Here is a 14489-nt window from a genome sequence, read left to right as displayed (position 1 = left end):
CAGCTGGGGGAGTTTTCCTAAACTGCTCCTTAATATTTCACATCACTGCTCAGTGACTCTATTATTGTACTCGGAATTTCACCCTGTGACAGGTCCCTATTTCTGAATTCTTGTGGGAATACAGTGAAGAGACCCATCCCTACCCAGACCTAAATATACCATATATCCCCTTCCACCAACAGCCAGAATCTGCTGGAAGTCACTCCATCTCTTCTGCTTTTGGACAACGCTCTCAGGGACAGGGTGGGATTGTTGGGGTGTCTGTGCAGGGCCAGAGGTTGGACTGGATGATCCTTGGGGGTCCCTTCCAGCTCAGGATATTCTGTGATTCCATAAGAAGAAATCCACTTTATGAAGCAATTTGTTTATGTTGCCAATCTGGCTTGGCTGGATCCACATCTTGCTGCTGTTCCCTAGATGTCTCTCTTATTTTTCTTTCCATTCTCTTCCAATTACAAGAAACCTGTAAGATTAATAAGGAGCTGCTTTCCCCCTTCCAATGCTATTTTTTTCTATCTTTTATTAGACTGTCAAACCAGCATAAAGTCCATGATGTTTCTTCTGCTTTCTTCCATGTCAACAGTACTTAAAGAAAGACATCAGTTGGAAATTAAAGGAATTTCGTTATAAAACTCATAGGAAAGCACCAACAGGAAAGATCAAATAAAGCAGAGAACAAAGAGGCCAGAAATAAAACTGTCTGACAAACATTAGAATCGATATTAAAAGGGGAGAAAAGAAGTACAAAAGCCTCAAAAAGCCCCACACAAACTGTGTAAAAAGCAATGCCTGACTTCTGAAATGAAAAATGCAAGGAACATAACAAATGATTTCAGATCTCATCCTATCAGAAAGAAATCTGATTTCAAAAAAAAAAAAGCCAGCAGCTATGGAGACAGTTTGATAAAAGGCTGTGCAATAAAAGATTTGAAAATTGCATCCTCCAACTACTTAAGAGAATGGCAAAAGAAAGGGATAAATATTAAAATACAGCAATGCTGCAACATCTAATACAAAACGTTCTGTCAGTGAAAAAAAAAAGGTATTTTGACAGGTGTATCAAGATTTAGCACCAATCTCAGTGACCCCATCAGAAAAAAAAAGCACTGAAAGAATAACTTTAAAATAGCTGTAACAACTGACTGGGAAGATCATGGAAGCAAACAGCTCCCAATTATCTCCGTGGCTGGAAAGGGATCAAACCTTTTTTCTGGGCTATTTTTACGAGAGGCAAAGTAGGACAGTCCTGTCACACTGCTCTGGACAATGATGCAAGCAAAGGCTCCTGGAGAGGGGAATAAAACACCAGCACCTCGTGGGCTGTGAGCAGAGCCACAGCACATCACCCTGGAATACAGGGAGTTCTGGGAAAGTCTGCCCCAGGGAACAGCAATCCCGTGGGAGCAGGGAGAGGAGCTCCTGGCCAGGGCTCACCACTGGAGTTTGGAGCCTGCACAGACCCAGAAAGGAGATTTCCAGCAGCAGGAGGAAAAGACACCTTCTCTTCCCAGGGCAGAGCCAGACATCCTCGAGGATGCTGAGGGATGGCCATGAAACCACGGCACCATGGACATGGTGTGGGAAATGGGGCTGCTGGAAAACCACTGTGTGTAGCTGAAGGCATCAGTCTACATTCAGGTGACCCCACCTATATTTCTAATGCAACATCTTTAAAACTAACTCCTGCAATAAAAAAAAAAAAAAACCAAAACCAACAAACAGAATCCCCCCTGAAAATGGGAATTAAAAAGCTATTGAGAGGTGGGAAAACAATGTGTGAATGTTACAAGCAGGTTGCCTTTGATTGCATTGGTGTGATCCCCCAATATTTCTACATTCATAAGTGATTTTGACTGCCTGGCATCATGTAGCCATGTCAGATTGGGTGTTTATTTGCAAAACCAAGCATTAAAACTACTTTAGCCCTCAGGCCACCAGTTCTGAAATCCAAATGCAGAATAGTTGGACCAGTCCATTGGCTGCTGTTGGCACACCAGAGATATTCCTAAAACCTTCCTGAAACTCAGCAAATAACACCCTGTGTCAGAGTCAGAGCTGGAGGGCAGAGGAAATGGCTGTAATCCATTCTGACCTCGATGCCATTAAACTGCAAATTGAACCACACTGAAATTCATCTAATCTAATGGTGGCAATGCATTCCAAGCACTCTGTGGAAGTTTAAAGCCTCAAGGTTTGGGGTTTGGTGGCTGGAACTCAACTGACCACGGACAACCTTCAGCCAGACCCACACACACACTCGGTAACACCCGCCCTGCAGTCCTCCTGCCAAGGACCAGGACACAGATTCTTCTCCATACCACGATGTTTCCAGACCTCAGGACCCTGTATTGCATCCTCATTCTCCCAAGAAAGCCTCAGGCCATGCCCTGCAGAAAACAGACATCCATTTGGGATCAGTCAGTGGGACAGTGGGGAGGCAATTTGAAGAAGGACATTAAAGGTCAGGTGATCTACAGAAAAAAAAAAAAAAAAGATTCAAACCACCAAATTGCCCCAAGCAATGATTCTTATCTCAGCCTGCAGTTACTGGGAGTCTACCTGGAAGAAGCATCTCACACTACCCATGGCCTGTGATGGATCAATGTGAGGGACAGGACTGACCCGGGGGACAGTGGTCATGGATGCAGGGAGCAGGGATCTTATGGGGACTCATCATGACTTGTGCCAAGGGAATAAGCCAGACAAGACCCAAAACTTAGACACAGAGCAGTGCAGTGGAAACTACACAGGGGGAAGATGAAAGTACTCCAAAGATCATCATCACACTCGAGTTCCCCACTTACCTCCATGGCAAAGCCCTGGAGCTCAGGTACAGCTTTAATAATTAAGAGATTAAATATCCACACATGCAAAATTTTAATCACACGCTTTCTGACCTTTTCCTTCTCGTTTGAATTATACTTTTTACTCTGTACTGTTCCCTCTGGTGAGCTGAGGCTGCTGCTCTGCCCAGCATGGGATCCCTGGCAGGTCTTGAATGGGATCATCTGCCAGGCACTTCAGGCAGTTCAGTGGATAAAAGAGGGGTCATACAGGACTGCAATAAATGTCTCAAAATCACATCAGTTAGCATATAGGGAAAACCTGTAATTGCTGTGGATAAATTAAACTCAAATGGATTATCTATTATTTCACATTGCAGTGTAACTGTCTCCTTTGGGTTTTTACACTGTCCCTGCACTGTAGTTCCTGTATCCATTGGCTAAATTTCAATCAGGTGTTACAGAGCACAGAAGAGGTTTCAAAGGTAATTAAATTCTTACGAAAAGTGAAAAATCAGGCAACTGAATAAGAAAAAGGTAGTGTAAGTATCCTGAGTGATGGGAGGATCATTGTGTGAGCTCAGAGTGCAGCAGACACCAGAGAACTGGATGGAGAGTGTACAAACCCCAGACAAAGCTCAGCCAGGATCTGCAATTAGCCATGAGATGTAAACCTGCTTTATCAGCGTCTGGGGACACATGTGCTTGTGTTTCTCCTCATGCAGGCTTGGGAGAGTCCTTTCTCATCCCCAAAATGTGGCTGGAACAGTTCTACCCCAGCCTGAAAGAGCTCACAGAGCTGGAGTGAGCAGGAGGGAGGATCTGCAGAGGAGGGGGCTGTCACCCCCTCAAGTGCTCTCCAGACCACTGGAGCACCAAACCTTGATGCTGGAGAGCTGTTGGCCTTACCCTGCTTTCTGCAAGAGTCTGGAGTGGTATTTTCTCTTATTCAGGACAAAAAGAGGAGATGAATGCAATCAACATAAGAACAAGTTAGTTATTCATGGTCTGTAGCTGCACACAGTCTGTAACTGCATTGAGCACTGAAGATTCACAGACCTCTGCTCCTCTCAGTGCATCTTTTTTAATACTTTTTAAAAACAATTGTTTCTGTGGCCTTTCCCCCATCATCCCCAGTGAAAATTCAGTGGGGAGTTTCAGAAGACTGGAAATCCACGTTTCCTGGAAATGGGAATTTTTCCTGACTGTTTCTGGATATTTCAAATAATTCTGGCCTGTGCTGCAATTATTCTGTTAGAAATAAACTCATTATTGCCCCAACCCTGGAAGTGTTCAAGGCCAGGTGGGATGGGGCCCTGAACAACCTGGTCTAGTGGAAGGTGTCCCTGCCCATGGCAGGGGGGTGGAATGAGATGGTCTTTAAGGTCCCTTCCAACCCAAACCCCTCTGTGATTCTGTGATTCAAGGGAGAAGTGTGAAAGGGGTTTGCCATTCCCCCTATACAATATTCCACCTTTAAATCCAAATTCTATCTTTAAAAAGGCAAAACTCTCACTGGTGTGTGGTTGGGTAGGAGGCACAAAGGCAGTGTGTCCTTTCTGCCCAGCTTCACCCCTGCCATCCCCGAGGATGTTGCTGGCAGGAGGGGTTTTCCTGCTGGGTTGATGCCATCACTCAGCTGTGGTTATGTCCACAAGGACAATTGTCCTGAGCACAGCAATATTTGCAGGGAGCTTACTGGTCCCCTCCAGTTCAGCAGTTCAAACACTCCCCTGGTACATCAGATGTGCAAATCCCTTCCCTGCTCCAAGGGATATCTGGGAGGGATATCTATCATGTCACATCCCACCAAGCCCTGGGGAGCTTGGATCTTCATCAGCTCTCTCAGGGACACCAGCCCACTCTGCAAACCAGGGAAACGTGCAGGTATGGGCAGGTTCCCTCATTATCCATCCCCATGTTTAATCCCAACACTTCCTCCTGGGATCCCAGGGAGCACTGAGCTGTGCTAATCAGAAGGTATCACAGCTCAGCAAGTGCCTGACTTGCTAAGGCAAACAGAGCATTGGCTGCAGCTAATGCAGAAAAGGATGGCCCTGGTGTCCTTCCTATTTTTATTTTCTTTTCCAGCCAAGCTGCCTGTGCTATGGGGTTTGGATTCCTTCAGCTGCACAGAAGGGCACATGATTTATTGAAATTGGAAAGCTCGCAGGCAAAAAAAAAAGGCTGTGAAATTATTTTGTATCTGACACAATCATTAGTAGCATTATTTCTTCTGGAGCTGGGAAGGACACTTATAAAACATCTAACAAGCTGCTAAGGAGATTGCCTAAAGCAGCAATTTTCAGAATGTGCTGCTGGAGCCCATTCTTTGTGCTCTGCACATATTTCAAGCTCCAGTTTCTTTCTGTGGAAAGTTCTTCAGATGATGTTTCTGAGGGGTGTTTAGGATGGTTTGCTGGGTACCCTCTTCAAATATTGGGCCTGGCTTACCTGCTGATGGCACACTATGGAGATGATTGAAAGAGGCCTGTACAGCCTAAGCAGGAGTGTTGTGGAGCAGAGGGGCAGAGGGGCACCCAGACCTCCTATTTTAAGTTGTTGAAGAGCAATAACCCCCTCTGTGCCCATCAGATCTGTTTTCTGCACTGAAACCAAGCACAGTTAGTCAGGCATCAGTCTCTGAGCTAAGGATGCTGTTGGAGGGGTTTGGATGGTCCCAACCCTGCAGTTGGGAGTTGCCCAGTGGTCCAGCCTGATTGGAAGTACTGGTCCAGCTAAAAGGGATGCTGGTGGAAGGCAGGTGGTGGCACCTATGTCATCATAGAATGGGTTGGGTTGGAAGGGACCTTAAAGCTCATCTCATTCCACCCCCTGCCATGGGCAGGGACACCTTCCACTAGCCCAGGTTGCTCCAAGCCCTGTCCAGCCTGGCCTTGGACACTTCCAGGGATGGGGCAGCCACAGCTTCTCTGGGCAACCTGTGCCAGGGCCTCACCACCCTCACAGGGAGGAATTCCTTCCCAATATCCCATCTAATCCTGCCCTCTCTCAGTGGGAAGCCATTCCCCCCTTGTCCTGTCACTCCAGACCCTTGTCAATAGTCTCTCTCCATCTTGTTGGCCCCTTCAGGTACTGGAAGGCCACAATTAGGTTACCCCAAAGCCTTCTCTTCTCCAGGGTGAGCAATCCCAGTTCTCTCAGCCTTTTCTCAGAGCAGAGCTCTTCCATCCCTCTGATCACCTTGGTGCCTCCTGTGTTCTCGCTCCAGCAGGTCCCTGTTTCACAGTCACTGTGTGTCCTTCACCCAGGTGTTGCAGAAGGAGCAGGATGTGTTGGACAGCAGAGCTCAGCTCATGCTCCTGACAGCTCTGCTCACACCTCGAGCTGAGCTCCTGCACAAGCACATTTCCACACCAGAGACTGACTGTGCCTCCTCCTCCTGGAGGGCAGCAAATCCAAGGATTTGGCAACAGGTGCTGGCCAGATCTGCACAGAGAAACTTATCTCTCTGGCTGAGGGGCTGTGGCTTGACTTAAGCAGGAGCTGCTTTTCTCCTGGTTATCAGTAACCCCCAGTTCTCATCTGGCACTTTTCATCAGCAGATCACAAAGCACGTTGTGGAAAAAGGTCAAAATCCTGATCAGCATTTTAAAGATGAAGAAGCTGAGACACAGAGTCCAACAATCTCATCTTGCAGACAGCTGGCAGGATGAGGACAGAGTCTCACAGTCCTCAAGTCCAGCCCAGTGCTCCAGCCTCCCTATTCCCATCATTAGCACTGGGATGGCTACCTTTAATTTCTGCCAAATGACTGAGTGTGGAAGGAGCTGTCTCCATGGATACAGAATCCACAGGCTGTGCTCTGCCTTGGTGGGAGCCCTGCTCTTCCACAATAGCTCTGTGGTCTTCAAACACCAGTGCAATCATCAGCACAGAAATGGTGATTCATTTGCAGCCAGTGCCAGTGCTCATCCTGTGACACATGGACAGGATACACTGTGGGCTGGGACCCCTTGGACTGATTGAGCTGGTGGATTCACTGAATTCTCCAGCACCAACAGGAACAGGCTGATGGGACCTGATGGAGTCACCTCCTGTAAATTCTATAAATTTTTCCTAATATCCAGTCTAAACCTCCCCTGGAGCAACTTGTCCCTTCAGACAGAGGTGGCTGCACGGACATCTCAGGATCCCAAGGGCCTTTCTGTCACTGCACAGAGTGAGAGCCCGTGTGACTCTGGTCACACAGAGCCCCACCAGGCCAAGGAGGACCTGCTCACCCCCATGTCTCTACTCCACACTGTAAATCCCACCTATGGGGCAGGGGTGGAATTCCCAGCTGGGGCTGTGAGGAGCAATGGAAGCCCAGAGGTGCAGGGGGATGGGGGATGTCAGGGGTGCTGCTGGCCCAGCCCAAGCCAGAGAGTGAAGGACAGACCTCGAGGCACAAACCACAAATGCTGCTCCTTCCTCAGGGCGTTCTGGGACGAGGGATCCTCTGACATGACTTTGCTGCTGCTCCAGGGCTTGTCTGGAGGACGGTCTGTGCTCGGAGGGTTTCTTTCCAGGGAACACCCAGAGCCATTTGCACTCTGATTGCTCTCATGTTCTCTGTTACAGTGAGAGCAAACTCTGAGGAGAGACAGAACGTCAGAACCTCCAGGTTTGCTGGATTAGCCTCCAGCACTGTGCTTGCCAGCAGCTCCATGGCCATTAAAACAGGGTTATTTTGCAACCTCACAACCACCCAAGCTCCTCACCCAGAAAACTGCAGGAGACTGTGATCTCTGTGCAGTCAGGGCCATTCAGAAGTGTCTCTTTTTTCCTTTTTCTCACACTGAGTTTACCATCAAATGTGCCCAAGAAACCACAGGTAATGACATATATTTAATGTAAAAATCAGGATCTTTGGTACTTAGCGTCTGTCGTCAGAGAAACTCAATTATTTGGAATGTTCAGAATCTGCAGACAACTGGTCAGGGACACACAGAATGTGATCTGATTGTGGCACCTCAGACAAACTCAGAAATTAATTTCCCCTTAGATAACCCCAAATCTTATTGCTCATCAATAATCTAGGAACATGATTAACCATTAATCATTAAATATCATCAATCTAGGAACATGAAACTACTTTTACACATGCCCATAACTATTGCTGATGAAATGAAGGCACTGGCCTCCTCACAGAGCTCATCTACACAGGGCAAGGTGTACCTGCTTAATTACAGAGTAATTAACGAGCCACAGCAGGCCCATTTCAGCCTTATTTCACCTCTAATTGGCCAGGAGGGAGACTGGCTCCTTCCTGCTGCTTCCCAGAGCTGTCAGTCCCTGAGGGTCCCTCCTTACCCCACTCCCCAGCCACTATAAAAAGGCAGAGAGGGGGTAGTGGGCTGTGGTGTGGTGGCTGGCTCTTCCTTGTTGGTTTTCTGCTCACCTCCAGCAGGTCCAAAAGGTACTGTTCTCAAATTTACAGGTGAGGTTTTTCAGGTGTTAAAGCTGGAAGTGTTCTGTGAAATCCTGGCTTGTGTTTAGGTATTTCTTACCTGGTTTAATCATGGAATAAATCCTAGTCCAAGTTGTGCTTGTGGTGCTGCATGAAAGGTCAGACACAGCCTGTGCTGGTTTAGGGTGAAGAGCTGGTTCTGGTTGGGGTGTGTAAGAGCAGCAGGATGATCCTTAAGCTGTATTTTCCCCCCAGTTCTGCTGTTACTATCTCTTTTATCTGAGAGTTCCTGGAAGCCTTTGTGGGGAGGAAGGAGGTACCTCCCCTAAATATATTGATAATGAGCACTATGGTGTCTCTGAGAAGAGTTTTCATGGGTGGGGAAACACTGTTCTCCTTGTTCCTCTGATTATCATAAACTCAAATACCAGGTAGATTTGCAAGTAGCACAGATCCCCTCCTTCTGTAAGACCATTTTAGGTGTCTCCCCTTAATGGGTAGCAAAAGAACTTCTCTCTTTTATGACCCCTGGAAGGGGGATCCCTCTGGAGGTTTAGGGGTTGCCCTCTTTTCCTAAAAACCTTGGTTCTACTTGCATTCCAGCTGCCATGGCCTCTGCTATGCCTGACAAAGAGGAGGTGGCCAAGAGCTCCCCAGAAGTGGAGGAGAAGGAGCAGGAGGTGGGTGCTCCAGGTGGGACGTGGGGAGTGGCAGCTCCTGGGTGCAGGTATGAGCAGGTGACCCTGCCATGGCTGGGGAGAGCTGAGCCCCCACAAAAGGAGGAGGGTTTCCTGTGCTCAGGCTGTGCCCTGCAGCTTTGCTGGAGACCTGGGTGGCAACACAGCCAAAAAAGTAGGTCTAAAGGCCCTGTAAATAACCTCCTAGTCTAAGCAAATTAGCCTGGGTCTTGGCTAGGAAAGATGATTCTCTAGCTCTGTAATCAAGTTCCTGGTTTGCTGCAGACAGTGCTCCTGTGGAAAGATTCCCATGTTTCAGCATCCCTGAGACCTGCTCTGTTCCCATGACCAGCAGCACACTTTCTGTAGACTGTATAGCCTGTCAGCTTAAACCCACTTCAGTCCTGGGATATCAGTTTGTTAAATAACCATTCCAAATGAGCTGGATATGGGGACTCAAGTATTGAGGCTTCCCAAAAAACTCACCTGTTCCTTGGGTAGCCTTGTTCTGGAGGAAAACTTTAGTGGGTGGTCCATCCCAGAAATGTCAAAGCTCCATATCTTCAGTCTATAACTGAGTTATAAACTGAAGAAAGTGTACAGGTAAGCCAAGCCTTGCTTTGTCAGCCAGGCTAAGTGACTTGTGTGGCTGACAATTCCCCCCAGACAGGCAATTTTGGGGCAGAATGGTGTCAGCAGTTCAGGGCTGTGTTCGAAGCTTCATGGCTGCTTTTTTTTTTCTTTGCTCTTCTAGGATGCAGTAAAGCAGGTGGCTAACCTGACCTTGGTCAGCTCTGCCTGTAGTGTGGTTTCTACAGCTTATGCCTCCACCAAGGAGAGCCACCCCTACCTCAGGTCTGTGTGTGATGCAGCGGAGAAGGGAGTGAGGAGCGTGAGCGAAGCCACAGCCAGCTGTGTGCAGCCAGTGCTGGCCTCCCTGGAGCCTCACGGTAACCCCCTGGGCCAGGGCAGCCTGACCTGCCTCTTGAGGGGCTCTCTGGCTCCTTCCAGCTCTGGAAGGAGTCCTGGGATGAGGAAATGCACCTCCCCATTGCCACAGGAAAAAAAACAACTCCTGGCTTATGAGTGGGGCTGAAGCTGAGCCCCGGTCCAAGCAGTGTAGTGGAGGGTTGCTCACTGCAGGATTAGGGATGGGCTCTGATGTTGGCTTTCCTAAACTGAATTTTGCAAGGTGGAACTTGAGGTAGAACTGCAGAAAAACAAGTTTTGACCCCTTTCTTCTCTCTTCAGTTGCTGCAGCAAGCGAGTATGCCTCCAAGGGCTTGGATAAACTAGGGGAGAAGCTGCCAATCCTTCAAAAGCCAGTGGAACAGGTAAGAGTCTGAGGCTGTGCTGTCCCTGGCAGAGTGGCCTTGTTTTTGTGGGATTTCTAACCTTGGGAGTGGGAACAAACTACCCCTGAGTGCAGGTTCCTACAGGAGTAAATGCTTATCTCGCTGTGCTAATTGGCCTCTTGGTGCAGTTCAGAACCTCAGTGTGCTGTATGACCCACTCCTTTATCTGGTATTCCTCCTCTTCCCCAGGTTATCTCTGACACAAAAGAGCTGGTGTCATCCAGAGTGGCTGATGTGAGGGGTGCTGTGAGCAGCAGGGTGATGGAGGTGGTGGATGTAACCAAGGAGACCCTTCAGAGCAGCGTGGAGGTTGCCAGGTCTGCAGTGACCAGCAGTGTGGGCGTGGCTGCAGACTCTGGAGTGGGACAGACGGATGGATGTGGGGCAGAGGCTGTGCTGGAGAGAACAGAAGGGGACTCTCTCCCCATTGGAAATGAGGAACTAGGTAAGGAAATGGGGGGGTGTGTGTGACTACTTCTAATGGGAACCATTAGACTGGGGATGGTCAGTCCCATTCCTCACCCCACTACTGTGGAATAAGGCCAATGGAAATAAGAGAATCACAGAATGGCTTGGGTTGGAAGGGATCTTAAAGATCACCCAGTCCCAGGCCCCTGCCATGGGCAGGGACACCTTCCCCTAGAGCAGGTTGCTCTGACCTTGTCCCCTCCAGCCCTGACACCAAAACACTTCCAATCTGTGCCAGGGCCAGGCTGGAGAGTACCTGGCTCCTAATCTGAGATCTGATGCTTGTTTCTCTGCCATGCCTGGTCAGTCAGTGACAGATGCTGCCTCTTCCCTCAGCCAGGCTGGCCGTGTCTGAGCAGGGCTCGGCCGCGATGCCGGTGGAGCAGCAGCGGGAGCAGAGGAGGTACTTTGTGAGGTTGGGGTCTCTCTCCGAGGAGCTCCGCCTGTCTGCCCACCTGCACTCCACAGCCAAGGTGAAGCAGGTCTGGCAGGGTATGAGGGAGGCCCTGGGGCAGCTTCACTGCATCCTCGAGCTGGTAGGTACAGCCCAGGCCCCTGGAAGGACGGGACCAGAGAGCTGGTCTAGTTTCAATTTCATTACTGTGATGAAGAGCTGAGCTCTTCACCAGCTGATCTGTCTGTCTTGACACTCTGATCTTCCCCTGCTGCAGATTGAAGTGTTTAAGCAAGGATTTAGCCAAAAGCTCCAGGAGGGGCAGGAGAAACTACACCAGATGTGGCTGGACTGCAGTAGGAAGTTTCTCAAAGAGAGTGGAGATGAAAGCCCTGCAGAGCCAGAGGTACCTTCCTGGGGAGGGAAACAAAGGGCTCTGGGCATCCCCTTGACTTATATATATTTAATTTTTAAGTGACTCCCTCCTGATCTTGTCCTTTTGCCTCCTCCCAGGAGATGGAGTCTCTGACCCTGCTCATGGCATGCAGAATCACACAGCAGCTGCAAATGACCTGCTGCAAAATAATGTTTGCCATCCAAGGCCTTCCCTCCAGCCTGCAGGACAAGGTGAAAGAGTCTCTTGGTACCATCAAGGAGCTTTATGCTGCTTTCTCGGTGGCAAACTCCTTCCAGGATTTGTCCAGCAGTGTGCTGACCCAGAGCCAGAGGAAGCTGGCTGTGATCCAGGAGTACATGGAGGAGCTGCTGGATTACCTGAAGAACAACACACCTCTGTCCTGGCTGGTGGGACCTTTCTCCCCCCGGGAGGGGGAGGAGCAGGAGCCCTCCCAGGAGGATCAATCCTCACAGGAGAAGGCAGAGACAGCAGAAGCAGAGCATCTGGAAGCTTCCACCACCCTCATGTAAAGGACAAAACAATGATTGCTGTTGGTACCAAACCCTCAGCTAATACACAGTGTAAAGAATTGTCTTCCTAAAAGCTGCTTGTATTGGGTTATAATTGCTTAAAATAAAACTACTGCATACAAAACCTGTCCTCTGGCCTCTCTTGGACAAAGGCTGTAAGAGTGAGTATTGCTCAGTGGATGTGAGCTGTGCTCTTCCAATCCAGTCCTTGGTGCTGGGACAGTGCAGCCAGGGACGCAGGAAGGGAAGAACACTCAATGCTACAGTGAGGATGGCAGCTGGGAAGTCCTGCTGCTGTCCTGGCAAGTATGAAGCTGTAATTCCTTCTCTCTCCCAGGCCTGGAGGCCCTGCTGGCACTCTGCCATGCTTGGGGGAGCTGTCAGAACCCTGGCATCCCTTGTCATTAGTCCTCCAAGGTTTAATTCTTCTCCTGTAGCTGTCTGCTGCTAGCTGGGGAAGGTTTCAGTTCCATGGGACAGAAGGGTGTAGAAGTATCTGCCTGGGGCAGGGGTGGACTCATTGATGGAGTGTCATGAGGGTGCAGGTGAGATATTTGCTGTCAGCACTGACCTCTCCTGACCAGGTGTTTCTGTTGAGCTCAGAGCTCCTCAAAGGCTGTGTGGGACTCTCCTTGGAAGAGGCTGTAGAGCCCAATGTGCTCAGAGTGGCCAGACTGTGATGTAGCCAAGGCTGATGGACCCAAGTGCCTGTGGAACTTCTGAAAGAAAAGCTCTGCCCCTTGTTTCTCCTCTCTCTGTCTTCAAGGAAAGAAGTGGAATCTGCTCCCATGTGAGTACAACTGAAATTGTTATTCCACAGTGGGCAGAAACGGGGACTGGGGAGAGAAAACTAGAAGAGGTGGAACTTCTCCCCTCTTACATAGGAACGAACACTTTTCTAACAATACTCCTCCTACACTTTCTGTGTGCAATGACTGTGTGACTGTGCTGAGGCAGGACCACGGGATCTCTGGGGTTTGGCAACAGTGATTCTTTAATGCAGCACAACCTCCCGATGGAGCAAAGATTTGGATCCTAATTCCCTGAGCTCAGCATGGCTGGTATCAGACAATTGTCTTCCTCACGTAGCAACCAGTTTGTGTTGAAGGCAAAATAATGAGGCAATTCAAGTAGTCAGGCCAAGGTACTGTTGAGATCTGAGAGATAAATTGCAGGGGTCACATCTCCACTGTATGCTCTGATTGCTGCAGAGGGATTCCTCTCTGGAAAAGGGCTCGGGGGCAGATGCAGTTCTGATCCATGTAACTCCTGCTGGACTTGTAGGGTGGGAAGTGGAGACAGTGCAGCCAGTCCCGCTGCTTGGGGGGAAACAAACTGTGTTGTCTTCTCATTGGCAAGGTTGTGCATTGCCACCTGGGAATTCTGAATCCTGCTTTTGAACTTGCCCTGTTAGAAATGAATTCTTCTAACACAGCTGGGTGTGCCTGCACTTGGTATTGATTTGTCAGTGGAGCACACCTGAGCTGTGTCAGTCAGTGCTTAGCCCAGCAAATCCTGCTGCTCCTGCTCATGGATCACTGGGGCATGTTCTTGTTTGCTCATTAAATCTCTTTCCTGTGGACTCTGACTGCTTGTACCTTGAGAGCCCACAGCTCTGGGACCCTCTGCAGCTGGGAATTCAACTGCTGTGTGTGGCTGGAATCTCCCTGTGCTGGAGCTGCACAGGGAGCAGCCCAGCACCTGCAAGGCTTTTGTAGGCCATGGAGATTGTAGCAGAAGACCCAAAACGGGCTGAAATGTCCTCACAGCAACTCCTAAAGCTCTGCTTGAGAAGAGGGGGCTGAGCGGGAGCCTCTGAGTGTGTTTTCGCTCTTGCTTAACCTCCAGGGATCGAGGAAACACAGAGATACACCACACCAAACAAGAAAGGGCAAACTCTCAGGCCAGTCACAGATGGGAATAGTTTGGTTTTCTTCTTATTTGATCTTCTGCTCTCATCCTTGCTGCAGAGACAGCAGGGGGATAAAGGTGGGAAGAAGCGGAGTGTAATGAGTGGACTGACTTTCTGCAGGGTTTGAGATGGAAACTCCTCTGAGCTCTGGGAAAGTGTCCAGAGTGTTCTCCATTTTATCCAAGCTTGTTTGTCTGATTATCCATGCTTATTTTTGAGTAATTTTGGATAAAAATAAGTATGTTGGTAGTGTGACAACCCTAAACAAACACCTTGGCAGGGAAGACATGCCTTGAGGTGTCTCTTCTGGCTCTCAGTAGCCCCTGGGAATGATGGAGTGTTCCTTGATTCTGTTAATTATAGCCCAAGTGATTATATCTTACCCTCCCCTACTGCTGTTCCTCCTTGCTTGTGCTGTGGCCCCATGTGACAGCTCAGTTATGGGCTGATTTGAATTTTAAATGCAATCACAGGGCACTTGCTCCTTGTTTCACTTTTGGTGGGTGCCACCATCTCCCCCTGCCAGTTTTGCTTAACATTTTAATTATTTAATTTTCATG

The 14489-nt window shown here is 48.9% G+C and overlaps 1 protein-coding gene across 1 annotated transcript; it reads left to right on the top strand.

Moving 5' to 3' along the window:
• Positions 1–8804: 8804 nt before the first annotated feature.
• On the top strand, positions 8805–12063 carry LOC116795211 (perilipin-3-like). The gene is made up of 7 exons (XM_032704702.1): positions 8805–8876; positions 9628–9823; positions 10125–10207; positions 10418–10673; positions 11033–11232; positions 11368–11496; positions 11604–12063. Exons 1-7 carry the CDS (start codon positions 8805–8807, stop codon positions 12015–12017), a joined length of 1350 nt encoding a protein of 449 aa, XP_032560593.1. The 3' UTR covers positions 12018–12063.
• Positions 12064–14489: the final 2426 nt, after the last annotated feature.

Source organism: Chiroxiphia lanceolata, chromosome 17 (genome assembly GCF_009829145.1).
Source record: "Chiroxiphia lanceolata isolate bChiLan1 chromosome 17, bChiLan1.pri, whole genome shotgun sequence".
Taxonomy (NCBI): domain Eukaryota; kingdom Metazoa; phylum Chordata; class Aves; order Passeriformes; family Pipridae; genus Chiroxiphia; species Chiroxiphia lanceolata.
Note: the sequence above shows the minus strand (reverse complement) of the source record. Positions and strands in the feature narration are given on the sequence as shown.